Raw genomic sequence first — 27,888 nt, 5'->3', positions numbered from 1 at the left:
CACATTCATATGTACAGTTTTTATAGTAGAGTACAATCTGTTCATTTTTTATTTAATTTTCTTAGTTCTTAGCTCAATGAAGCAAGTACACGTTAAGTTAATATGCTGGTTATTTGTTCTGATTCGGTTCATAATTCTTGATCATGTTCAGAATGTGGATTTTCATGATCTATAATGAGCATGTCTAACTGTAGACCTTGCAAAATGCCAAGATAGAATTTTATGTGTCTGGATACTTTGACATATTTTTGCAATATTCTTTTGAAACACGAGTATTCCTAATGGTCTTTCCACATCAAAATCATTTATTCAGACTTATTTGAATCTAATCAAACCAGCACATTAATCTAACAGGATGTCTACCCACAGGGAACTCAGGATAACCTGTAAAAACTAAAGGATTTTGACTAGAAAAATCAGAAACATTCCATACTATGAATGAGTACAAATATTAATGTGCAAACTTTGCTATCAAATACCAGCATGTGGCTAAATGCACACATCATAATGTAAGGCACAAAGTTAAGCATAGAGATGATGAATCCTTCAAAAGTATAATGGTATTGCAACCACGTGGATTTAGAAAAAGTACTCATTATAATCATAGGTCAAGTTGAATCATTAGCCATTGCATTAACATTAGTGTGATACATTAAATGCAAAAGAAGTGTAATCATATAATGCGTACACATTTGCATGATACTTATCAAAACTGTGAACAGATCCCCTGAATATACCAAGGTGGTCCAATTAAGCACTCTAGAGAAGTGCTATAGTTAATTGTGTGTGTTAACAGCCAACTATTTTTACATATATGCTGTGATGTTTCACTATTTTTTGCTTGTAAGTACACGTGTGCTAGCTGTTATATTGCCACAGCGATTCAGCTTACCAGGCTGTTAAGTGATTTTTAATTCTTCCTGCAATTAAATTTTTTTGTAAATATGATAATATTAAACAGTCATTGTTTCTAACTATCATATAGTTTGCCAGTTAAAAGTTTTCATGATTTGTTTTGTTTGTATCTGTGTAAGTTAAACCTCAGTGATTTGCTAAACATTGTATACAAATGGGAATTGCACACACGCAATACTTACAGGTACCATAATGACCAATTAATGTTCTTTTGTTGGCTACTAAGTTTGTTCTGAATATATATTAGAGGCTAGTTACATCATGGGGTTATTAGAAAAAGGTGGTAAGTTCAGTTTCTGAAATTTGATACCGATGTGGAGAGAATGGTTTCTGTGTCCAAGACAGAAATGGCAAAGCTAATTTTTTATCGATGCTTTAGTTAAAAAAAAATGTTGGCAAATAGAGTTTTGTCTCTTGATTCACAGAAAAATCAGGATTCCCACAGATAGGTGAAAACTGGAAGACAAGGGAAACTCAGGGAATTGAAAATGACTCCAAAATGTGGGAAAAAGAGGGAAATTTACAAAGTTTTAGTTACCAAACAGGGTTAGTAATTTTCAATACGTTGATGTCTTTAAACCAGACAGTTTTAATCACATTTATGTGCAGTAGAAACGCCCTATGTTTTCATCAGTAATTAAATTAGGTGAAACAAATCAATGTATCAAGTGTGTATTGATTTAATGATTGAAAGCACAATCAGAGGTTGATAGTTGGTCACATCACACTCAATAAGTAGGGACAAGTTTTTAAGGTTTAATTTTTAGGTCAATTTAATTTTTAAAACAGGAGATTTCAGTGTCATTGTCTTATATCTTGTCTTTATTTAAAAGAAAGCTGTATTATTTAACAAATCTGAAAAGCAAATATTTCTTAGCATGTACTTATTTCATCAAAACAGTCATTAAGATTCACTTATACAGTAAAATCATTATTAATAAAATAAGCATGTCCAGAACAACCACTCAGAAAAATTAAAATAAATTAGCAAATTTTTGTGTGATGGAAAAATCTGCCAGTCATTAACGTAAATATAAGAGAAGCAAGATCAAACAACGTAATAATTTTTCCAATCAATTTATTTCACACTGCTTTGCAGTACTTTGGTTGTATCACAATTCACCATGATATTTTGTCCCTATCTATAACGTACTGTTTTAAAGTTCGATTAAATATAGTGGCTTTATATTAATGACTTAACAACGTTGATGGAAATGGTAACTTTGCAAACTGTATGTATATAGTGCTGTAAAATATTTTATAGTAAATTTGACATTTTATGTATGCTTAAATGTGTTTTATTAAGCATTTGTATTTTTAAAATATTTATTATTTTACATAATTGATCAAAAGGACAGGGAAAAGAAGTTTGTTTGCACAGGGAAAGCTCGGGGAAACGTCTAGATTTATAGTGTGGGAACCCTGAAAATATTTGTGCCCGTTTGTGCAAGTTAGCAACTTTCTTTCCAACAACCCCACGACTTGGCTGTGATTTGGCGTTGTTGCTCGGGTCGGGACAAGCGCTGGGAGTGTTGTTGTCTGGTGCCAGGTCGGCGGGCACACCCGGCTCTTGTTGCTGAACCAGGCGACGATCTGCAAGCCGCTCAACGCGCGGGAGTATGACTTCTACCAGAATATCCCAGAGGACATCCAGATGTTTGTCCCTCACTTCAAAGGTAAGTTTCATTGTTCCATGAAGTCCCATGGCCCGGGGTGGCCATGGAGTGCTCAGAGAACAGAGTTCTTCGCTGCGACAGAACTGTGCGTTCGCGTGTGCTCAAGTTCACCCTGTGACTCGTGCCTAGTGCAATTGTGCCGGTCGTGTTTATTACTCGTAGAAAGTGCTCTTGTTTGCCAGTGTTTTTTTAATTTGGAAATCTGTAAAAGTATTTGAATTATATTGATAAAATTACATTTAGACTTATTAAAACAGTATCTTATAATTAAGGTTCATGCCTTTTGTAAAATATTAAGGAACTTTTAGAAGAAATTTTCCCATTTGTAGTTGCATAAAATTATAAAGTTGTAGAGAAGTATCATGCTTAGTTCGAATAGTTAGTTAATTTCTTCATTTATTTTGTATTTGCATTACATATATTATATATCTACTGTTATTCTCTTCTGGTAAAAGAAAAAAAAAATTCTTGTCTGTTAAATTTATAAAGGAATTATAATGAAGTTAGCATTCTGTTTGGTATCCACATTGAAAATAACTGTTGTAGTTAAATATTTCCATTGAGCTTTAGCAAAATGAATTTATTAGTAAATGTTACATTATCACTTCTGTGGGGGATTTTCGCTGTCAAAAGTCTTATCAATATTCCTAAATACTCGCCCTTGCAACACACTTTGTTATGTTAGACTCGCCCAACTCACTTGACTTAGTTGCCACTAAGCATGGTACTTAAAACGAAGACTGTGTTTTGTAGTGCCTACCACCTTGCGAGTGTTTCTTGTGTTGTATAACGGAAATAAAGATGCTGTTGAAACTGCCGTGGTGAAGTGTTGTCTTCTTTTTCATGCGCTTTGTGCAAAACAAACAAAGTTTCTCCCTGTTATATTAAGGAGAATCGTTGCCGCCGTCGGTACCGCCAGGCGCTTTGAGCGTGCGAGAGGTCAGCCACTTGACTTGAGACGCTCGGCGGCGTGTGTTCTTGGGCCGCCTCACGACTCGCTAACACACCAAGGGTTTGTATGGATGTTGGACACAGTGTATGCTTGGTTTAGTGACGTACCAAACGTGCTCGCCGTTTCATTCCGATACACGGTTTCCATGAACCGACATTTGTTTCTCGTAAATGTTGGTTTGCACTCTTCCGTTCTGCTTGCGTCTTTTCTTTTTTTTCGCCTAAGAAATTTGGACGTTTTGTGGTGTGTTCAAAATGGTGCCAGTGTTAATGCGTGTGGACGTATTTTTTTTTTTTGCAAGTTGCTCGTGAATTCTTGCGAAGAGTTTCTTTCGATAGTTATTGGTACTTCACTAAAACATGTTATCGGTTAAATAATCTAAAAAAACCCTTGAATTTCGACTATCTAAGAATTTTTTTTTTGTTTCTATCAGAAGTGGTAACGTAGGCATGTGGGGCTGAGTTGTATTTGTAATTTTTTTTGTTTGTTTCTCATAATTGTGATTACCCGCGGGGTGTGCGCGGCGGCGGGGGTGAGCACTGGGCCGCTGACTGTTGCAGGCGTGCTGCAGGCCAGCAACGCGGGGGGCCCCAAGCTGGACCAGCGCTACAGCCCCAGCTTCTGCGACGACCTCGCCCGCGGCAAGCTGCCCGGCTCCAAGAGGAAGCGCGAGGACGTTCTGAGGTCAGTTCTCCGTCCATCCATAGCGAACACTTCTCTCCTTTTGTTGAAATAGTCGGGGGCTGGATTAGTAAGAAAAAGCACATAAATTGTTAAGTTCTTCTGGGAACATCTAATGGAGTGATAGATAGTATTACACCAAATTTAACCTAAAATTTGTGTGTAAAGCGTAAGGCCAACTTTACAGAATGACAGAATAAATATATCAAAGTAATAACAAAAAAATCTACATTTATTTTTTTAAAACTTATTTAATTTTTTTTTGAAATGTTATTACATCGTAGTCATCGTCTGTTAATTTACTTACAAATACATGTTTAATTACAATATATAATTGCTTAATGCGCGTGCACAACGCAATTGCAACGAGTATCAACCACATATAATTGTAGAGTGGATATTTATCTTTTCTTTAACTTTATGTTTAGTAAAAAAAAATTGTCTTCACTAATGACATTGAAGCCTCGTGGGAAATTCTGTTAGTAAATCTGAGCCCCCATAAATGTTACTGACACAAAGAAAACATAATCTGTCAGTATTGAAACCTAACATAGTCTTTATACTCAGAAATGTTAACAGAACTTTGCCACGGTACTGACCCTTGTGCAGAACTGAAGTAATCAGAAAAATTATCTGACCGCTATTCCACTATTGTTTCCTCTCGTTCCGTAAGCAGGAATACTGTCTAGTGTACAAGACAGGGTGTCGTCAAATGAAACCTTATTTATTTTAGTTGGTTTTATAATAATTATCTAATTGTAGATAAGATTTTTAATTTGATACTGTCAACTTTGAGGAAAAAACATTTGTGGAGTGTACAGGAAGGATGTCCGTAAAAGAATGTCCCAGTTGCGATGGTATACTAAAACCGGCTATTAACAACAAATCATACATCAGATTGAACGTAAACTAACTTAGTTTTTTCCTTACCAACGTTTAATATGTGCACCTTTAGCTATACGGATCGCATCCAACTAAAGTCCAATTATTCCCTCGTTTTGGTTAACATGTCTGGAGTAACGGAAGCAATATCCTCTTAAATTCTGTGTCTCAACTCTGGCAAATCATTAGGTAGCGACGGAACCTAGACATAATCTTTTATAAATCGTCGAAGGGAAAAAAAAAATTGAATGGTGGTATGTCAGGTGAACGTGGAAGCCAGCGAAAAAGAGCTCTTGTCGTCTCGACCATTACAGACCATTTTACAGTCAAGGCCTTCAACGTTTCGTACAAAAAAATTCCAATAGGGAGGGGTTTCATCCTGTTGCCAAATAGTGTTACCCTCTACTAATTGTGGAAAGAGCCATTCTTTCGCTGTGCAACTGAGAAAACAATAAAGCAGCATTCATGCATGCGCTAATCGAAAACAGTTTTTTAGTTACTCTTTAATTATGACTTTGAAATAAACACACTATGTTGCCTACAGTTGATACTATTACATTTTATACCTGAAGATATTCTTTTATGGACATAAATTTTTGCAGACACAAATTGTTCACTGTTATAAATATTTTCTCAGGCACACTTAGTACCTATTGAAAAATATTTAAGTTCACTTAGCAAAATCATTGTAAATAAATTAAATTGTAATATATACATAATGACAGCAAGAAACAAAAATAAATCTAAATATATGATTTTCATTAAAATAACTTATATTCACGTTTAATGTCTTTGGCAAGAATTGCACAAAAGTTCTTATCCACTTTTGGTTTATAAAAGTAACATTTTGTGTAACATTTAGTGCAGACAAACAGTCTACACATACATAAATGTTATTCATGCCTATTTTGTTTTCACTATCAAAATTAGTATTATTTGTACTTGGAGATACTTATCAAATCTACTGAAAGCTGTGGAATCTATTAATAAAGCTGATACTTCGTGTCACTAATGTAAAATTTTCTTCTTGCAGTACTGAAAGAGAAATGAATACTAAGTCTGTAACAATAATAGTGAGATACTTATCTAAATAAAAAGGCTCATCTCTGCTGCTATCAGAGGCAATAGTATATACGGTTGCTATAGTTGCTCATTAGATTCACATGTTCTTTGAAGGTGTGTTTTTTCATCCTACGTCAAAGCGTTATTTACAAGTTTAGTTCCCCAGTTGACTAGCCGTTCTTATTTGCAAACTTATAAAATAACTGGAGAAGCTTAGGCCGGCATTCCAAGACACAAAATAAGGGTTTTGGTGTTGAATGTGCTACACCTGTATCCTAACCGTATTCAAAGTGCACAAAACTGCTCCCAAACCTTTAGTGTCCTATTCTTGACCTATCTGTTGTCCAAAGTTCCGCGCATGTCCAAAGCTCACTTTTCCAGTGATTTCATCCATAATTCACTTTCATGATCATTGGGGGACATACCAAGCATATTGGCGTGCCAAATGAAACTTCATGATAGCGAAACTATCCTGAAATACAGTTTGTATATTTTAATGATCATAACAAAAAATAATCTTAACTTAAAGTACTAGAGGAAGTTAAAATAATACCATATAATTCCATAGTTTTCTTCCATATTTTTTTTCTCCATAGCAGAGTGGTAAAGTGCATGGTAAGAGTATGGGTAGTAGCAAGTTCAAAACCCAGCATTTTGGAACATTATGGAATACTGCCCATAATGTTCTCTCTCTCTCTGAAACCACCTGAATGTGTAGCAAGCACGTTTCAAGGTGCCTGTATATGAACATCCCTTCATTGTAAGATTTCCTTTCAAGCAATTATGCTTTTAGGGCTATTCTCAATAAAGTACATTAGAAACCTTATACTTATCTTATTTTTTGTGGCATCCCCATGCTAACTAGCAGATATCTGAAAAAAAAACTGTACAAATAGGGGAAGGCATTTTTTATTAAATAAATTATAAATACCATAATACTGAAAATTCTTGTTGATTTTCAGGTGAAGTGTTAGGGTGTATTTCTAGGTGAATGTTATTTATACTTCATTAACTTTACAAATTTTCATACCAAGACTTTTTTACCGATAAATTTAATAATGAAATTATTACTGTTGAGAGTAAATGGTTTCTGGTATGGTTTTATATATACACTGCTCATTTTTACAGGATGAAGGTACACAGCAATGGAACAGGAAGTGAATTGCTGAAGAATTGTGTTCAAGTGGAAAACAGCAACAAGCAATGTATCCTTTTGAGATTTCTATACCTATATTGCCAGGCCTCTGGGCTCTTTGTGAAATGTAATTGAGGAGGGAGGGAGTGTGTTGTAGGGTTTTTGGGTGAGGTAGAATCGGGTAAAAATGTAATACCAATCATAAAACTCTTGCAAATTAATAAGTCTATTGATACCCTTAAATATTATAACCAGCCGTCTACAACTTTTTTACTAGTTGTTTGGTAAATACATTATAGTACTATTAGTTGGCAGCACTAGTTTTCATAGTCCCAACTATTTTATCAAACTATGTATAATGCTAACTCTGAGATGAGATTGGTAACATCAGTTCTGGCAACACTTATGGCTCACATTTCGCTCATGTTGAAAGTTCATGAAAATGGTTAGTTTTCAATTAATAAATTTACAGTTGATAAAGATATGCAACTCAGTAGAGGTATTTAATGTAGCAGCAACTCTATTTCTGATATAAAAAATTAAAAAGAAATTTTTAGTATGAGGGCTGGGTTGGTCAAATTGAGAGATAAGTGGAAAAGGATTTGAATAAAAATTTTGGAGGAAATGTAGTGAATTTCTAAAATCCACACGAATAATATTTCTGAAGTTTACTAGGACTATTTGTGTTTTTTTCCGATAACCTGTTCTATTACCAAACTCAATGTTATTAATGTTAATATGTACATAATTATGTTTGTGTTGTTTCAGGAAACTTAGTTCATTAAAAAATAAAAAATAAAAACATTTTAATGGTTAAGTATTTTGATCATTCTAGTTAATATATTATTTCTTGAACATTATTTTATTCTTGATCTTTGAGATGTAGATTATAATTCGAGGTATTCTTTGTGAATAGAATTAGAGGTTCAGATGCAAGAAAATCGAGATTTGTTAAATCACTAGTGAATTTGCTTTGGTACTCATGGTCCTTTAATATTCTAGGCAGTCTTTTTATTAGGGTACATATGGTTAGTTAAGATTGGGCAATCTGAATTCTTTTCAAATGTTGACAACGACAGAAAGTAATAACAATATGGTGTCTGTGTCGAGTTTGATATGTAATAGTAATATTCTAGTGTAGAAAGTGAGTAATAAAAAGCTAGAAGTGGGTTATTAATTTTAGCTGTTTTTACCATAGTTTACATACCTGAAAAAACAAATATACTAGGCCTAGTATTGGTGTCAAGAACGTGACGTCTAATAAATCGATGGACGCTGGCTGCACGCACGAAAGTGTCCCGTTAAAAAACTTTGTCCCATTACACTGTGTCCTGTTACGCTCATTGTACGCTTGCGCCGCATCTATCTTTCTTCCACTCGATTGGAACAACCATCGATTTGACTTTTTCGAGGCACATTAAATTTGAAACACTCCCATTCGTTTCCTACTTTTCCTATCATCGTCCTATCCTTAACAGAATAACACAGATTGGAAGAAGTTAAATAGCAAACATGTATAAAAGTTATAGTTAAAATAATCTCTGCGTTAACGTAATAAACATATTTGAATTAATGAGTGCAAATAAAAGTAAATTTATCAATTAAATTGTAGATTTAATTTCACTCCTTCTTTGTATCCATACAAAATAGTGATAATTCAATAAAAATGATTCAATTTTATTCATAAAAGTATGCAATCATTTCATCAATGTTTTGTTATGACGTTGTCACGTTAAACTATCGTCTGTAAACCGACTTTACAGACAACCAATTTTTTTGTGTGAAAAACTCTTTGAGTGTGGGAGGTTCCTTGACTTAGTGCCACAGACTTCCTGCTGCTGGAGAACATAACCTCGTCCTACGTGAAGCCGTGCATCCTGGACCTGAAGATGGGCACCCGCCAGCACGGGGACGACGCCTCTGCCGAGAAGAAGAGCAAGCAGATGGCGAAGTGTGCCGCCAGCACGTCTGCCTCCCTCGGTGTCCGCCTGTGCGGCATGCAGGTAGCGCCTCGCTTCCTTTAGCTCTCTTGCTGCGGAAAATGGAGCTGCAACTTTCATTCAGGAACTGCAGAAAAGTGTGTGCCAAAATTTGTATGGTTGACAAATCGTCTCCTGAGAATTGGAGTGTTCTATGTCCATTGAAGTAGGAACTGAGATATAAGCATTTGAAAGTTCAAATAACTATGAATAGTATGACATAGAACAAAATAATATTGGTCTTAAATTAAGAACAAACATTTTTATGTGCGTAGACGTGTGTGGATATAGTACAAATGAATACTAATATTAATTTCGTGTCCATAGCATAAAAAACCTAAAAAGTGGACATAGAACATTCCAATACTCAGGCGGCGAAATTTCAATGACACGAAGCAATTCAGGTGTTAAGTGGAGTCCCTGCTGATCCGAACCCTGCTTATCAGAAAATCCGGCTAATCCGAACGAGTTAGGATGAAAATAAATATTTACACTAATTAAATTAAATTTTTGTATCTAAGAAATTCTTTTGGGAGTCTTCTCTCAATTATTAAAAAGCTAAAGTTGATTTCATGGGTGTAAAAATTGTATCAGCTGTTCTTGTAGAAATTTAATTTAATACACGCTGTTTCGTTGTGGTAATTATTCTGCTAGTCCGGAAGTGAACAGGTCTTGGCCCCCCAGTTAATACGTATTAGAGGGGAGTCCGCTGTATTTACAAGTTTTTTACATGTGCAGACCTTGCTGTTACTCTTATATCAAGGTCAGATATGTTAAAGAGAATTAGTTTGACCACGGACATTCATCAACGTGTAGGAAAACACCCCATTTGACAAAAGTCATGTGCCCAAGTGAGTGACGTTTCCCTGCATTCAAGATATGTTGAAGGACACAGTTACAGAGTTGGTAAATTTAAATGTGCTTGAATTTAGTGTCCATAGGATTACGGATTAAAGCCATTTAACTGTGTTTCTGAAGCTATGTACTGAGGTGGTGTAAGGACCACGTGACGTGAGTTTGACTCTAACCCAACTATCGTGATCATGTTTTTTCGAGCTTTACCAAAATAACTTTAGGAAAATGCTGGTTTGGGTTTTGCCTTAGCCATGGCTAGAGACAAGATTTTATGGTTTTATTTTTAGTCCCTTTTTTTTAAAAAAAAAAAAAATTTCAGTGTTTTTTTTATAAAAACTATTTTTTTAAAATATTTATTATAAAAAATAGTATATGTTGTCATGCTGCATTTTTACAATAAAAAAAGTATATGTAAATAGGTTTGTTTAAAACATACATTCAGAACAAAAATTAGTGAGAATTTGTAGTTCAAAAGTGTTTTAATTAATTTTTTTTCTAATCTATGCACTTTATTACAGATAGGTATAGAAATCATGACATTCCTTGTATTTCAAACATTATAAAGATATGTACTTTTGTTATTTGAATTAATTTTTGGTTAAATGATTTAACTTGCATTTTGGTATTACCTAACATTTTGGTGTTTTGCATTCTACTGGCATGTTTTTCAGTTTTATTTGAGTTTTATTGCAGCACACAAACTAATCTCCCTAGCCATGGCAGAGCCTTTACCTAATATCAGTGTTCTGAGCCAGTGTGTCACTTTCTCTAAATGACCTCGCTGTCAACAAGAGGTTATGCCAAATTAAAAGTTTTAAATGCTAAATTCAAGTTTAAATTCTTAATAAATATATTTCTGTCTTTCCAATATGTACATGAAAACACAAGTTACTTAATGTAAATTCTCAGGACTGTTCATTGGAAGATTATTCCATCCAAAAATATGTACAAATTTTAGGGTTTTATTCTTAGGTCATTTTCGTTCTTGAAACAAGAGATTCCAGTATTTGTATTTTTTACATTGTCTTTATTCAAGAAAGATGAAACTAAATATCTCTTAATTTAACTTATTTCACTATATTCATCTCATTTTGACTGGACACATTATGTACTTACACAATAAATCATAGAAATAAGCATGTCTGAAACAGAACTACTCAGAAACATAAAAATAAAATGGGAAATAATTGTGTCTTTAAAACATGAGCCACCGTCATTAATGTAAAAAATGTTTTACGAATAACAGATTTCATGATCAAGCAACGTAATATTATTTTTTCCCAATCCAATTACGTGGTTTATACGTGAATAAAATGCTAAATGAATTACATTCAATGAATTTATCAAATTAATTTTTTTTTTGTAATTTGAATTTGTTGGTGAAATTGCTGATTGATTTAATGTTTGTCATTACATTTTGGGACTGAATGGTGTATTAACTTGCATCTCGGTGTTAGACATGCTTTGTGGTGTTATTTTGGTTTTATCGCAACTCGCCATGTAATCTTTTCTTAGTGGAGCGTTTCAGAATGGTTGTGTTGTGTCCGTGGCAGGTGTACCAAGCTGACACGGAGCAGTACGTGAAGCGGGACAAGTACTGGGGCCGCAGCCTCAGCGAAGAAGGGTTCAAGGCCGCGCTGTACAGCTTCTTTCACAACGGCTACCGGTTGCACACTCAGTACATACGGCGTGTGATCGAGCGTCTCGCAGAGCTTCGCAGGGTCATAGAACGGCAGAGCAGCTACCGGTTCTACTCCTGGTAGGTTTCTTCTGCTATGCACATTCTTATTCATATTGAATCCTTAATGTGTGTAGGAAATGTTTATGTATTAATTTGTAGCTATAACCACAAAAATGTCAAAACCAGTTGGGTATGTTGTAGGGATGGGACGAATCCACATTTTGGTCGAATCCGAATCTTTGTTCGAATCCTCAGTGTTTGTCATCGAATCTCGAATCCCAGTCCCACACTAAACTTCACCACACGTTATTAAAAAAAATCACACATTTATTTTAAAAAATTGCATAGGCCTATGTATTAAAAAAATCACATGTGTATTTATAAAAATTATAAAATAAGTGCATAGTGTATACACCTGATATAAAATAGAGACAAATAACCTCAAAAACCACACACGTAAGTTTGCATCTAACTCTCTGTTAAATTAATCCTTCCTTTTTCAGTGTACACTAACCTTCATTTAAAAAAATATATTATTATAAAGATGACGAACATTCAGCATAAAGCCACATAACATATTTTTGTGGTAGACATAACCTAACATTTTTAATAAATAACACTTTTTAATAGGACATTACAAAAAAGTCGAATGTGAATTAAGTTACCTATCTACATTACAAAACCCGCTGACTGCAGTTGCTGTTTTCTTGGAAGAATGCTGCTCGTCAGTAGAAACTTTAGACATTTTTTGGGGTGGTTCTGGGTCATCTGGGTCGTCATTATCTTTTCTCCATTTGGAAAACTTAAACGACGTAAGCCTGATCATAGCAAATCATCTCAAGAACAATAATATTGTAAACGTCACGTAAGAAGTGTGGTTATAGAAATTTGCGTCGGAAAAAAGAAAACACGAGAAATAATGATGGCTACCGCGACTACGCTAGTCAATTTAGTACCGTACTGTAAAATTTACTGGACCAGTACTTTTAATAAACAAGATTAAATTAATATTTTCAGTACCTGACTGTTATAACCAAAAAGGCCAAAGAAAATAAATACATCCCAGTATATTAAATTACGTAATTTACGTAATCATTTCCTACCACATTTATCTTGTGTTAACTTGATCACGTTAGTTTTGCCGAAACACGAGAGTTCTCGTACATGCGCTTTAGTTTAACGTAAGGGGTACGCAATCTTTGGTGATTTTACAACACTTCTCGTACACGCACTATAGTTAAAGGTATAATATACAATACCTTTGGCATTTGTATGATAGTTCATATTACGTAGTACGAGAAATGCATACAAAATTCTCTAAAGTAAACAAAAAACAAAGCGCGCCTATATGAAAAAATGCTATGCGAGTTATGCGACGATTAATAATTTTTTTAAATATTTTGTCTGCGCTTGAAACTGTTGAGGCGACGATTATGCGATAAAAGTCTGAATATTACAAGTAATGGAATTTTGTTGTGCTGTTTTGTGAATGGTCTCAAATGGAGGTTAGAAAATTAGAAAAACGTAATTTTTTTTCAAACGAACGTTCGGTTTTTCGAATATATTTTAAGAGGTTTCGAACTGAACCGAACGTAAGGGTTCGGTTCAGTTCAAAATTTTCGAACTTCGCCCAGCACTACAATTTTCAATTACTACCTAAAACTCTTAAAAACCCACCTCGAATCCCACCTAGAATCCCACCTCGGATCCTACGAATCCTCGAATCCATAGGATTCGGTATGTTCGACGAATCCAAGATTCGAAAATCCCATCCCTAGTATGTTGCCTATATCCTAAATATAATATCAATATAGAACTTTTTTTAATAGGAATATGTGTGAAATTGGAAGACAAATATAGGTCTCTTTACCGTGAGGTTTTTTTAAATGTGCATTTGTGTGTGCAGTGGTTTAGTCGTAAGAGCTGAATACGTTTATAATGCATCGTGCAGGTGTGGTGAGTTTCAAGGGTTTGATCCCAATACCCCTGTATGACATTCATGAGCTCTGAGTGAGTAGCCAAGTGGTTTAGTGCCTTTGTGCATAACCATGTGATGTAAAACAGCATTGTATAAAAGCATGAAGGAGATGATTTTATAGAACTTCTGACTTCACCTTACAGTTCGTGATGTTTTCCCAGTTCACTGCTCATCGTTTACGAGGGCTACCAGCCGCACCTCGTCGAGAACAACTACACCCACGACTTGGAAGACCTCAGCATCAGTGACGACGGCACCCAGGAGTCGGGGGTGAGCTTCCCGTACTACGACGGCGACACGAGCAACTCGTCTTCCCACGACGACTCGAGCCAGGACTGCCACCCGCGCGGCTTCACCGGAGCGTCGTCGTCGTCGCGGTTCTGCCCCATCTCGGAGGAGACCATGTTCCTGGACTCGCCGCCCGCGCCGGGCCTCGCCGCCGCCTCCAGCCCCCTGTCGGACAGCTGGGCCAACTACAGCGACTGCTCCTGCTCGCAGCACACGGAGAGCTCCGAGGACGACTTCGACGTCCCGGGGGTGTCGGAGGCCAAGCGCGTCCGCCAGCAGTCCCGGTCGGACCCGCCCGCCGACAACCGGGCTTCCGGAGAGACGGCGACGCGGTGGAACTACGGCCGGGCCGAGGCGAGCGAGAGTGTCTCGGGCTGCGGCCGGGTGGACGTCCGCATCATCGACTTCGCCCACACCACGTTCGGGAACAAGAGCAATGCCAACTCCGCTGTTCACCACGGTCCCGACTGCGGGTTCCTCACGGGACTCGACAGCTTGAAACGCCTGCTCGTAGAAATTTTGGCTGAAGGTTAAATTTCGAATCTAGGATGCTGTCTGAACGAAACACTGCCATGGGTTATCTATCCGTGGCACTTTGTTTATAGCCCAGTTTTAACATTCTTGAAACTAACAGAAAACAAACTGCTGTTTTACGCATCTAAATACTCGGATACTTTACAAAACTTTATATTTTTAACCATAACTATCTTGGGATGATTAAAAAAAAGAGAACTGATGTTGGTGCTCACGTTATTTCGAAGCAGCTTCATCGGATATTTTATCGAGTGTAGCATTTATTAGTGCTTTGTGACTGCCGAACGATTTCAAGAGCAGAATGGTCGCTGAGCGGTTTACAGTGGCTTTTATTCCGCAAGCGCTGAAGACTTGCCGCCGATTTTTTAAATACGTGTACGTGTCTGATGTGAAATATTTCTCAAACAAGGCATGTATCATGTCTTTTACTTGTATTAACGAGACTGTGTGTTTTCGGTGTACAACTTTTTAAAAATTGTTCAAAACGTGTGATGTGCTGCTGTGAAGCAGCTGTCTGTTTGTTGATGCCATTGTCTCCTGCCCAGTATTATCATTTGTGTATTTGCTGTAAGTGTTGTGCAGTTTTGCACTTCTCATTTTTATTGGTCTCAATTTGATTTGCTTCTACTGAATGCAGTGGTCATATTTGATTTTCCATGTACATTCCGTTACATAAATATTAGGTGAATTAATGTATTCGTCTTTTTGTATATTGTTTGGTGTAAAAATGCTGTAAATGACTTAGTAAACATTGCATCTTAGTTGGGAGAAAGATCGGTTTTAACAAAAAAAGTTGGAAACAGTGAATAGGTGCAGTGTATTTTTGGAATGTGTATGTTTTGTCTCAGGCCGCTGCTGAAAGTAGTTTTTAAGTTTTTATTGATATTTCCCCCCCCCCCCCCCCCCTCCTAGAGATCTGCATGCAATATGGCTCTTTGATATTATGCAAATTGCAGTTAATTTATTTTGTACAACCCTGAGGAAACTACAATTTCAAGAATCACAACCAAAATAATGAAATGTATGTATGTCAGAAAGTATTATAATTATTTTTGCAAATAAAATTTATATTTAAATTGCTTCATTTATATTTATACATATTTAAATTGTAATTGGGTATGTAATGGCAGTGAGAAATTTTTGCTGTAAAGCAGATTTTTGACATTGAATTTTATGCACATGTTGACCTATGAGAAGTTTTATAGGTTGTGGTATGTGCACAAATAAATGTATGAATTTTTTTATTTATTAAACCTCAATTAAACAAACTACAAAAATAATACAGGAAGTCCATAAAAGACTGTCCCAGTTTCAATGGTATTTAATAACAGTTTAATTTAGACTATTTACAACAAATCATACTATACATCAAATGGAAGATAAACTAACCTAGTTTTTCTTACAAATGTTCAATATGTGCAAATTTTAGTTCTACCGCACACATCCATCCTAAAAGTCGAATTCTTCCCCCACACGTTCGGAGTAATGGAAGCAATAGCCTCTTCAGTTCTGTGTCTCAACTCTGGCAGATCATTACGTAGTGGCGGAACGTAGACACAATCTTTTGTAAAGCCATGAAGGAAAACAATTGCATGGCTTTAATGTCAGTCCTGTGCTTTTTCCTTTACAAATACATCCGGTCATTTCGAATTGCCTACACCATCGGCAGATAATTTTGCCTCATGGGAGGTCACAATTAAACCTTGAACGAAATGCACGTTTAACTGTAATTGCAAATTTACTCTTGGAAAATTGCAGAAAACAAATCACATTATGCTCAGGAGTTGCCATTTACGTAAGCGACACTGCAAGCCTGGAAACAACAAAGCAGTGCTCGCGCATTTGCTTGTCTAAAACTGTTTGAGTTACTCCTTAGTTGAGACCTTGAACCAACATGACGACGTTTACTGTTGATTCTATTAAAATTTCTACCTGGTACATTATTTTATGTAATGTTGTATGTTTTATGTATTAGATAAAACGCTGCAGCAAATTCTGATTACAGTATTATGAGGATGAAACCCATTAAGAATAAAGTAATGGTGATAATGATTCTAATGCTAAATTTTGGCCAAACATATGCCTCGGGCATAGTTTTCAAACACACATTTTGTGTGATCAACTGTTGGTTAATGACTAAGCTAAGCACTTAACTTCAAAGTCCTCTTAAATTGTGGGTTTTTGTGTTTAATGTCCTAATAATATTATAGATATAAACTGTTAGTGATAAGTTTCTCTGTTTCTTAAGTACAAAAATGAAAAAAGTTATAAGTAGTATTCTTTAATTAAACTTGGTCAGGTTCGTATGGAATAATTGTGTGCTACTGCCACATGAAGGGACATGGCGACATGTAGTGTAACGACAGCCACTGACCTTGGAATCAGCAGAAGATATACTGGCATGCTGCACTACTGAATATCTCAAATTTTTCGTTGATGTTAGATTGCTGACATTAATAAATGATACTAGCCCAAATATAACAAACGTTCTAAATATTTTCGGGTGAGAGAGAGTTGGCTGGAATTTTACAGACCAGCTGAGGAAATAATAGGCATGACAGAAGTACACAGAGCATTAAGAAATTGTCAAATCCACTATCAGCAGCTAGATTTATTCATTAGTTGTTGGAGTATTAATTAAGATGATGCTGTCTTTTCCTGTAGAACACAGTGGAGTACGTATTACAATGTATTTGGAAAAACTTGTATTTTTGGTACCTACGTAGTAATGTAGCACTTAATATTGAACTGTTACTAAATTGAAACATTTTATAAGGATATGAAACTCTATATTTTAAAGTGAGGTACTTCATTGTGAGGTTTCACTATATCGCAACTTAGTTCTGCATCACATCAAGACAATGGTTTTCAAGCTGTATTGCAACTGTGGACTATCCCAATTATTTCAAATTCGTTTTTTAAAAGAAAATTTTTTCTCACATTTTTATTTTCACATAGTGTATTAAAAATTATAAACTCTTATAAAAGTAATGATCTAGAATGAGTTTTGAATAGTACTTTCAAATAATATGTAGTACTCTGCCGATTTGAAATTTAAAAGATTGTCATGGGAATGTTACCCTGCTCATGTCAACACACCTTCAAGTGTTCGATATGCTGGTCTTAAATTTTTAATTTTTGCAAGTTACCACTTCAGAATCTTGTTTTATAAGTTTTTTACCAACGACCTTTTAGTGTTTAGGATTCTCGCAGATTATTACATACGTAAATCCTCTTTTGGTTGACTTGCATTCCTACTTGAACACTTTCTATTGTTACATGCCAGCCATGTTTTGTTGTGGTTGAAGATCATATTGATATATTTGTTGGCAATACAAAATATTACTCTGTTGCACATGAAATTAAAGTTGACTAGTTTTCTAGTTCCATCTACCCACCCAATGGTGCAAAAAACTGCCTACTCTTTAGTTTGATGCCAAATGCAGTAGATAGAGCATGCCTGGCAACTTTAGGTTGGATAATAATGGAATATAGGCAAGTGATTTATTTTAAGTGTTGAATTTTAAATATAAAAATGGGTACGGATGGACTACCTTGCGGAAGGGACATTTCGATAATCTACAAATTTCACTCTTGCATCTTGAATTTGGGTACAGGAAAACCTTGAGAGACTACACAAGCTACATTGAACTGTATTAAATCCTCAATGGCCACAACACTAACCATAATCATTTTTCTGTACAATCTTTTTTTTAAATACTTCTACTGGATATTTTTTTTGTAGTAACAGTTATTAGCCTGGGGCCTAACTTGTAAAAAAAAATGGCATAATACTTGTGCTTTTCACTTATTTGAAACATCAGCGACATTGATTTGTGATGGGATGTTCCTACGCCAACAAATTTTTAGTGCCTACCTGAATATAGTATAAATTATTTCTGTATTAAAACCTTTAAATTTATTGTAAAAAGTTGCTGTGTGGTATAAGCATAACTAAAGAATTGACGTGTAGTTTTGTGACATTCATACACACTACCTTGGTAACTGGAGCAGATGGTGACTGTCAGGAAACACTTGGAACTGTTAATCTCGCTCTGTAAATGTTACAGCAAACCGGTCGTAGACTTGAGAAGTAGGAGTTGAGAAAATTGCTACAAATTATTATTGAGCAGGGAAAATACTGCACTCTGATGGCTCAGTGCGGCATTTCGACTATTGGCTTAGAACAGGTGAAGTTGGATTATAGGAAGGGAAGTAATTAAAATGGTCGTAGGCAAACTATATTTGTGTACTGTTTTATTTTATTTTTTGCTGAAATTAAAATACACATCAAAAACATTGAAAATATGTGTATACATATAATGCTTTTAGCATTGAGCTGCAAGTATATCAATATGTAGCATCATTACTAAATTCTTAATAAAATATCATGTGTTTGGAATTATAAAAAGAGTTTTTAGTCTTCGCACAGGGGTATTAATTAGCCAGCTGATTCGGTTGAAAGTGATGCTTAGAACGATCACAATAATTGCCTTTGTCTGCCAAAAGGTTTTCAAGTGCATAAGAGTATCCGCTAGTTTAACATCCTTTCTTATATGAGGGCTATGAAATTTCTTAGCTGCTTGGGCCTGACATTTTTATTATTAATCAGAAATGCTTGCTTCTGGATAACGAATGGCTGAAATACATATGGCGTAATACTTATCCATTTGGTTGAAGTTAAAAAAAAAGTGTACTTATTGCTTATGTACATCTATTAGAGGTTAAACTTTTCTTTGATTTAATACACTAAAATATTTTGAAACAAACAAAAATTATCAAAATTTGATTACATATCTTTAATTATCAAAAATATTTTTGCAGGATAATGTTATGTAGTTGATTATATGTATATATACATATAAGCTGAAGTACCCAGATTTTACGCAGTGTAAAGAGGTTCTTTGTAGATTAAATTGAACACAAAAATGTAATGTTTTATTTCAGAAATTTTAACCATTGTAAATGGGGATGGGAGAAATTTTTTCCTTTTCAAAAATTTAATCCAGGCAGTAAATTTTCTCTTCGAATGTTGAGTGTGCATGGGGTAAAAAATAAAGGTTATATGACTATATAGTGTAAACTAACTAAACCAATAGGCTGAGCTAGGTATTAAAAGTGATCATTGGTTTAATAACTAGTAATAATATAATTCGGTTCAATTTTAGGTTTTATAAAGCAATAATAAATTGTATAAAAATTTACTGTCCAATAGTGAAATTTGAGCCTTGTAATTCAACACCATGCGCTGTCGTAACAAATTTACATTGACTACATTCAAACCACTTCTTGCTGATATTAAGTAAGGTTATTATTGAAGCAAAATGAAATTTTAAGGCACGGTGTTTTGGCGACAGTGCATTCAGCTCATATCATATAGACTTAAACAAGTGAAGGTTGGTTGAGCGATGTATGCTCGGCGCACAAGTACCTATCTTTGTATTTCATGAATCATAAAGTGAATAAATTTTTTTCAACATTGATACAACTTATTTTGTGGTAATGCGTAAGGTACCGAGAATTTGAAGTGAAGAAAGGTTAAATGTGGAAATTATTTTATTCGTAGGTGTGAAGTGACAAAACGGACAAGGAAAAGTTTAACAAGCGAGACAAAACAGGCTAATCGGAAAGCGTTGATGTTGCCATTATCAGTGTGCTGAAGAGTGATGACTCAAACTAGGCTTGGAATAATGTCAAGTTAATTGTTATAAGTAATGAGCGACTTGTTTGTTTTTTGTGTATTTTACTTGCTAAATAATAATTTTGGTAAAGTATTTTGAGGATACGTTTTAAGTTGTGTGTTGCATCCAAGCGTTTTGTGCCTTACGCTATTAAATAGTGGATTATTCTGATTTCAACCGAAGGTAGCCTTGTGAGACTTGTACGTTTTCCGCCCTAAGATATTTTTAAGAGTTAAAATTTCAAGTTAAAAGTTACTGACAAGCTCATAAATAAAGTTCTTTCTATTTGTTCACTCAGTTACATTTTAGACAGAGTGAATAGTGGGTGATGATGGTATTTATGTACAACCACACAGCCCTTACCATTGTAATTGTTTCCACATTAATTTTTTGCAACTTTTGTGATGCGAGATGGGAGTGGAATGAATTTTAATAAAAAAATGTAGTTCTGCAGAACGTCCTTTTGAGATGTAATGAATGCACAAAAATATGTGTATTAAAAAAAATAATAATTTGTGCTTTTTGTTTTTGTTGCTACAAACTAAGCACTATGAAAAACGTTACCGCATTACTAGAGAAAATATTTTATGGTTTTATTTTTTCTGTGTTATTGTCTTCATTTAAAACTATTTATGTTTTTAAAATATAGTTTTATTATTCAAAAAGGAAAAACATTAAAATACATTTACCCTGATACTTATTATTAAAATAATGCCATTTTGACTGATACATGATGCTATTTTACAATAAATGATTTAATTTGTAAGAATCATGACTAAATCACAACTTTTCTGAATAAAAATAAATTTACAAGTGTCTTTATATGTGTGAAAAAATACAGAAACATCAAAAATGTAAAAATTTTAACATATGCAAACTTCTGAAACAAAGTTAAAAAAAAAAATAATTTTCCAATCTATTTAGATGATAAATTTTAGTTCAAACTTCATGTTGAATAAATTACATTGATTGAATTTAAATAAGACTTAATAATGATACAATTTTGTGATAAGTTAAGTGGTGTTAGAATGCTTATTATATTCATGATTTTATTGCATTTAGGTGATTGCATTTCGGTGTTATATAGTGCATAGACATGCTTTCTGGTTTTATTTAGGATTCATCGCAATTCATAAATATGATCTCGTCCCTACGCATTATTATTACTCAGGACAGCAAATGGATATTTAAGGTCAAGTTGGCAATGCAGATTCTTTGTCCTAGAATGTTTGCTTATTGTGTATTTAACTCTATAAGACTATTAATGGAAATGGATAATGGACTGTTCAAAAGCAGTACCTAATCAGTTTAGGTATGACATACATAATAAAATTTTTGGTTGTGTTCTTGGTTTTGTGTTTTCACAATAACTTAGGAAAAACGTAATTAAAAAAAAAAAATGTAAGCGAGTCTTTCAGTACTTGCCAGAGATGTGTAACATCTAACTTTGGTTATGAGCTAATTCACGTGTTCTCATGCTGCAAATACACTTATAATACAAAACTCTGCTTGATGAACAAAGCTTGATGAATGTACGCAAATTGTGCTTGCAACTACATTTCTTTGACTCAAAACACACTTAAGTTTCCGTACCCGCCACTAGAGTTTGCTGCCAGAGCAACTATGATGACTATTGAATAATTTGATTAGCATACCAAAATTTAAAAATATGTAATGAAATGGCTCCGATAAAAGTTGAAAAAGCTTGAAAAAATATTAAACCCCAACTTTGAATCTGTTTTTCAACAAGGATTTTTTTTTTTAAATATTGCTCATTTTGTTAAAATTAATTAAACAGTTAATACTACATATGAAGTTTTCCTTTGACTAGATGAACTTTGGTGTGCACCATCCGTCACAGATGGCAGCACCGTGGTTACACACTTCCGTTCCATGCGACTTCCGTTCTTTTCACAAAATTACTTCCACTGAATGCAGTATACCAAGAGCTACGATGGTACACATCCAAAAAAGAGAATTCAAAAGAAAACTGTGGGGATTTCAGTGAAACATTGTTCCGTTAAGTTTCTTTATATTAACTGTATGTAAGAAAACAGTTGAAATGTAAATAGAACCAACTCGATGTGGTGCCGATTACCCAGTAAGAGATCACAACTGTCATGAAACAAGATATGGGACCATATCTTAAAATGTTGTGTTCTTTAATCTGCTGAATGTGTTCATGCCTTGCAATAATTTTCGTACAGAGGATAAGCCATTTTGGCTATGTCTGTAAGTGCGTGTCAATGCATGTGCTGTAAGAGTTTGTGTGGTGTTGTGTGTCCAAAAAGAGGGTAGGAATATCATTATTTGTATCAAATATGATTGCAACCGGCTCCTCCGCAAAGGAGGGAATCGTAGCAAACAGCAAATAAGTTATCTCACAAGTTGAATAAACTAATAAATAATTAAGTAGATGGTTGTTTGTAGTTGGTACGCTGTTGATTATGAATGTGCAGTAATTAATTGATGTATGTTACACTGTTTAACATGAGACTTTATTTATATTCCATCACATGTAGTAGATTGCAATAGATTACCATGACCATTAATCTGAAAAGGTTGCGTAAATGATTTGCCACCGAAGTTTGTGTATTCGTAGATTTAAAATTTCTGGGAGGCAGAAAAGAAGTGTTTTGAATCTGCATAAATAAACACTGTACACTATAGTTTCTCAGTTGCGAAGTTTGAAATTTAATTACTGGAATGTTTTAGACTTCATTACATATTTAAAAATGTAAAAAAATGCTACAACTGTAAAATATGCTACTAATTGTGAGGGTAAAAATCTGATTCAATGGACGTTTAAAGATATTTACCCAAAAATTTTAGTGACATATTAATTTTTTTGTTAGATGCATTACTTAAACTTTTTGTTGTTCACTTGTAAGGATTTAATGAATGCTGTAAGTTTTTATCTTCATCTCTTTTATCGTTTTAACATACATGCACGTATTCTCGTAAGGGATACTTTTAATTTCTTCAGATCTCGCACCATCACGTACATATGTACATAAATCTTTCGTAATTTTTGTTGAACTTCCTCTTTCCTCTTTTACCGTCATATTTTCGCATGTCTGAATGCCCTAGCAGGTGCTTCTGCTCATAAGCCTATTTCCTTATCACTTGTTTGTTGGTCTGTTGGGATGTATCATTCACCCGTTGTGGCTGGTTTGCAACCTAATTGGCACATTAGGTTTGAGCTTTCACGCAGAGTAGGTTCAGGTCCTGCTACCTTGGTTTCTCGAGTGTCGAGCTACAGCTAGAAATGCTACTCCCATATTACATTTAATAGCTCTTGGCTTATGACCTGCCCTTAGGCACGTGATATCGGGACAGTTGAAGACGCCTGCTAAAGTAATTGGTTATCTTCTCCAGGAGGTTTCAGACTAAGCTGTTATTACTAACTGTGAAGAAGTACTATAAAAGCTTGGAAAGATTTTACTTGTGCTCTCCTGTTTTATTATGAATTACCATGAATAACTTAAAAATGAAGTTACAGAAAATATTTAAAAATAAATCGATAACAACATTGTGTAATCACCCCTTACCCTCATTGCAATCATGTAATGACTATAAAAAATAATTAATATTATATATATTAGATTTATGGAACAAATTGGAACAGTGTTTGTTTCTGTATGTACATTTTCACCCCACTTCTTTTCTGTTGATTAGTTCCGACAGATTTATTTTGCTTTACTTCTGGGAAAACAAAAATTATTCAAATGGTTACATTGTTCATATTATCAACACCACATGACATGTGTTTGTTCATATACAAGTCACCTTGCAAACATACATGTGCAAACTCGTATGTGTGGCAAGTCATAAAGAAATCTGTTTGTTTTCACTACCTGATCTTACTATGGATTTCTAGTCTCTGTTAATAAATATTTAGTATCTTGAATGGGAAGCATGTTTTTAACCAAGTTGCCCCATTTTTTATATATTTTTTTTGCATTTGTTATTGATGCAGTTAAATCACGATTAAATGTAATAATAACAGTGATAATTGTTTGGACTTTTAAAATAAAATAACGGAGCTGATTGGGCAAGAATAGTTTCGTGTTCATGCATGTTGTTCTAGTAATCTACAAATTTACTAGTCAACTAAAAACCTTTTGCTTATTAAAGATCCAACTTGGATTAAATCTGAGCAACAGTATTTTCATGTAGAAGTTACAATGTAGGGTTGTTGCGAGAGACCTGGATTTCTAGTTACAAACCGGTAAAAAAAAAAGGCTACACAAGAATTTCTTCCATCAATTATGTTGTTGAAGAGTTGCTTTGCCAAAGCTAACCACGTCTTGATCTGGATCAAGAAGAAAATTGTGTTAGCATTATTTACCTCTGCTGTGTCATATAACCAGGAAAACTCAATGCAATTGAAACAATTTATTTTAAAATAAAATTTCATTTATGTTAATATTCCATTTGATGTGCATCACAAACTTAAATTAATACATAGTTTAAGTTGCATTCTGTCAGTATAAAATATCACAGTAACAATTGGAGATAACACAACCTTCTTTATGCTTACCTTGTTGAACGTTCTGTTCGTTCACTGATTAGCCGGTAGTTTGCACTTTATAGGATCTTGTCCAAGATGTGTTTCAATACAAGTGCAATGTTTTTATTTGTATGGTTTACATTTTCATTCCAGAAAGCCTTGAAATTGTGTATCAACATGTCTTGGTACTTGATGCGGTAAAGATAACCTTAGAAAAAGTAATTTATTAGTCACTATGTCAATAATGTTGTGTAAAACATAAATGCACGAGGGTTCTTTTTCTCCTGAACATAACTCAGATTGTGTGTGTTGAGCTTTATTGTAATTTTGGGCAAAATTACAATTGCACTTGCTGTTATATTTTCAATATAGTTAATATCCTTTGTAGGATTCTTTGAAACTAATAATTTTATTCAAAGAGTTTCTGGACTCCTAGAACTATTCAGCTATTTCAGGGCTGCACTAATGTAAACAATGTTTTGTGAAATGGCTTACGCGAGTATTCAATTTGTGTTAGTTTCATTTCCTGGTTGCTAGTAAACCACCTCAGCTGATACAGCACTTAAAGAGCACATATGCCTGGAAATGTTAGTAAGATTTTTACTTGTACATCAGCAAGCGTTTCAAGTGCTCAAATGGCAGTTTCGATACTCTACGAAGAAGAAAATTCCTTGTTAGAATTACGAATCGATGTGCGCAGATATGAAATTAAATAGTGACCTTGGTTTATTTTCATAGAGATTGGATAGTTTTGAGCTAAAACTGCAATTTTTTTTTTGTGGCTGAATTGATGAGCTCAAATAAAATTTTTACCAGACAAAGAACATTGAGTAGACAATTTTCTAATTTTTTTTTGCTGACTTCTTGAAAAAAAAAAAAACTTGTACGTACAACTCACTTGTGCACATCACACCAGGTAGACTGGCACTTTGAAGGAACATAATTATATAAACTTGAACGGTGTATTTTGATTTGTGCAATACACCTGTTAGCTAATAGATGCGATGAAAGTTTTTTTTATAACTTAAAATTCTAGAAGTCAAACTGTTTCTGTATGTTTCATGATTATGTAAATTAAAAGGAAGGAAAAAATGAGTAAAATCTTGCAACTATGTACAAAGTCCACAATGTGTGCTGTAATTGTTTATTTAACATAGATAGTGTTAAAATGAGTTTTTGTACAGTGTCTGTGTAAATAATTGGAAGTACAGTTGCAAATAAGCAGAGTAATAATTTTTAGATGTATATAGCAATTAAGTCTGAACTGTGTTCAAAGGCCTTGCCTATAGTAGCACTTGGGTAGTGCAACAAAGGGGTTTGTTCATTCGTTGCTACACAAACCCCACCAATTAGGTCAGACAACATCTGTGTTGATGTGGTTTCACTTCTTGCCGAGTTTTGTATCCTTCATTCATTGCCTGTTCACATTGAACGAAGTCTGCCTACAATTTATCTACTAAATTGCATGTACGTACTTTTGTACAATGTGTGGGTTTATTTCCTAAAAGTGCTTCATTGAATATGTACAGGAACGGAAGTTATTTCCTAATGCTATTAAATGTTACTTGTTCAAATCAAAGTACACGACTGTAACTTATGTTTTTTTTTTTATGTTACAATACACACACATTCCTTCATGAAGGTTTCTAGTTAACTAGAATGAGAACTTTATTTTGAGAGCATATGTGAAGTTTTGCTTTTATTAAGGCTTGCAAAAACAATGTGTGTGTTTGTGAACTGATGCTATTTGCCAATATACTTTACAGAAGTAAACCTTTTTAAAAGTACTGGCACAGAGTTACATGAACTAATACTGTTAAATGTCGTGCAAGTTTTTTTGTCTATGTTTGTTCACTCCTTTCTGTGAACATTTTGCTTATTGCAAAAATAGTGTTAATAGATTGTTTTAACTTTCTTGTTCCTTTAAGTATGAAAATAAAACTTGTGGTTGTTGATGTTATATTTCTATGCAATATATTTTAAATTGAACAGACTGATGTGAAATTATTGTACTTCCAAGGATAATCCACACCAGTAACTTGTATATTAGGTTGCCTAGCCGTTATGAACATGCACCAAGTAGATGATCTGAAATTAACATTTTGCTAAGAGAGAAACTTAACAAAAAATATTTCTATAAGTGTTCCAAAGACACTAGTTTTGAAATCGTGACTAATTTGGGGAAAACATGCGATATGAAATTAATTTTAACTTTTAACAAAACAATTGCAATATTTTGGTTGGTCTTTTCTCGTGCCATTATTGATACTTAGAAACACATGCACGTACTGTATGCATTTTTTTTTAAATAGTAAATTTTTAGCAATGTTGCATGCATGCAATATTATTCACAATCCAACACCATGGGGTTCGCAAAAATGTACAAATTAGTTGACTTGAATTGTCGAACTACTGAATAGTTTGTGGAATCATGCATGCAGAATGAACTAATCGGCTGGGAGATGGGTTACTACTGTTCTTGCAGAGGGCTCCTAGCAGACCAAGCTAATGCACTCCAACAGTCTTGGCCATGCCTTTGGACTTGGGAGGTGATTGTCAGTACTACAAGGCCGAATTCATGTTTCCTTGTTGCTGTGATGCAGAAAGACCAAGTGCTTGTTCGCACACATAATCTGGTTACCAACAGGTCACTTTTGCCTTTTGAAGGATCTTAAATCTCAGCCTTGCCACAGAAGACCAGCGGGGGTGCAAACGGACAGTTTAAACCGGACTTGTATTGTACCAAGCATGGAAAAAAAAAGGCTAGCTTTCAAAAGATGAGTTGTGAATTGTTTTACAAATCACTTTTATGACGGCGTAATATGTCAAACTTTCATGTTTTGCAGAGGGTCGACAGATTTCAGAATACCTACTTGTAAAGGTTGTGTTGTTTTTTCCCCGTGTTTTTTGCGTTTTTACTGTGTACTTTATTAAATGTTAGTGAATGTTCAAAATCAATTCACATTGTAAATAAAAGTTTAAAACTGTTGCAGTTAATTTTGTTGTGTTCTACGGTATCATTTCTAAACAAAAACCCAAAACAGTTGTGAATACATTGCAGTCAAGGGAAGATTTG

At 34.5% G+C, this 27,888-nt stretch overlaps 1 protein-coding gene across 2 annotated transcripts in view; it reads left to right on the top strand.

Moving 5' to 3' along the window:
• Positions 1–27,809, top strand: part of LOC134539707 (inositol hexakisphosphate kinase 1-like) — a 60,503-nt gene extending 32,694 nt beyond the window's left edge. For both annotated transcript variants that reach the window (XM_063381928.1, XM_063381929.1), the window contains exons 3-8: positions 2,465–2,591; positions 4,104–4,227; positions 7,297–7,373; positions 9,131–9,306; positions 11,691–11,896; positions 13,958–27,809. In XM_063381928.1, coding sequence (XP_063237998.1) covers positions 2,465–2,591; positions 4,104–4,227; positions 7,297–7,373; positions 9,131–9,306; positions 11,691–11,896; positions 13,958–14,618 — 1,371 coding nt within the window. In that variant the 3' untranslated portion in view covers positions 14,619–27,809. The remainder of the gene's footprint in view (positions 1–2,464; positions 2,592–4,103; positions 4,228–7,296; positions 7,374–9,130; positions 9,307–11,690; positions 11,897–13,957) is intronic.
• The last annotated feature ends 79 nt before the right edge of the window (positions 27,810–27,888 follow it).

This window comes from Bacillus rossius, chromosome 15, assembly GCF_032445375.1.
Source record: "Bacillus rossius redtenbacheri isolate Brsri chromosome 15, Brsri_v3, whole genome shotgun sequence".
In the NCBI taxonomy this organism is placed as follows: domain Eukaryota; kingdom Metazoa; phylum Arthropoda; class Insecta; order Phasmatodea; family Bacillidae; genus Bacillus; species Bacillus rossius.
This window is presented reverse-complemented; position numbering and strand designations above follow the sequence as displayed.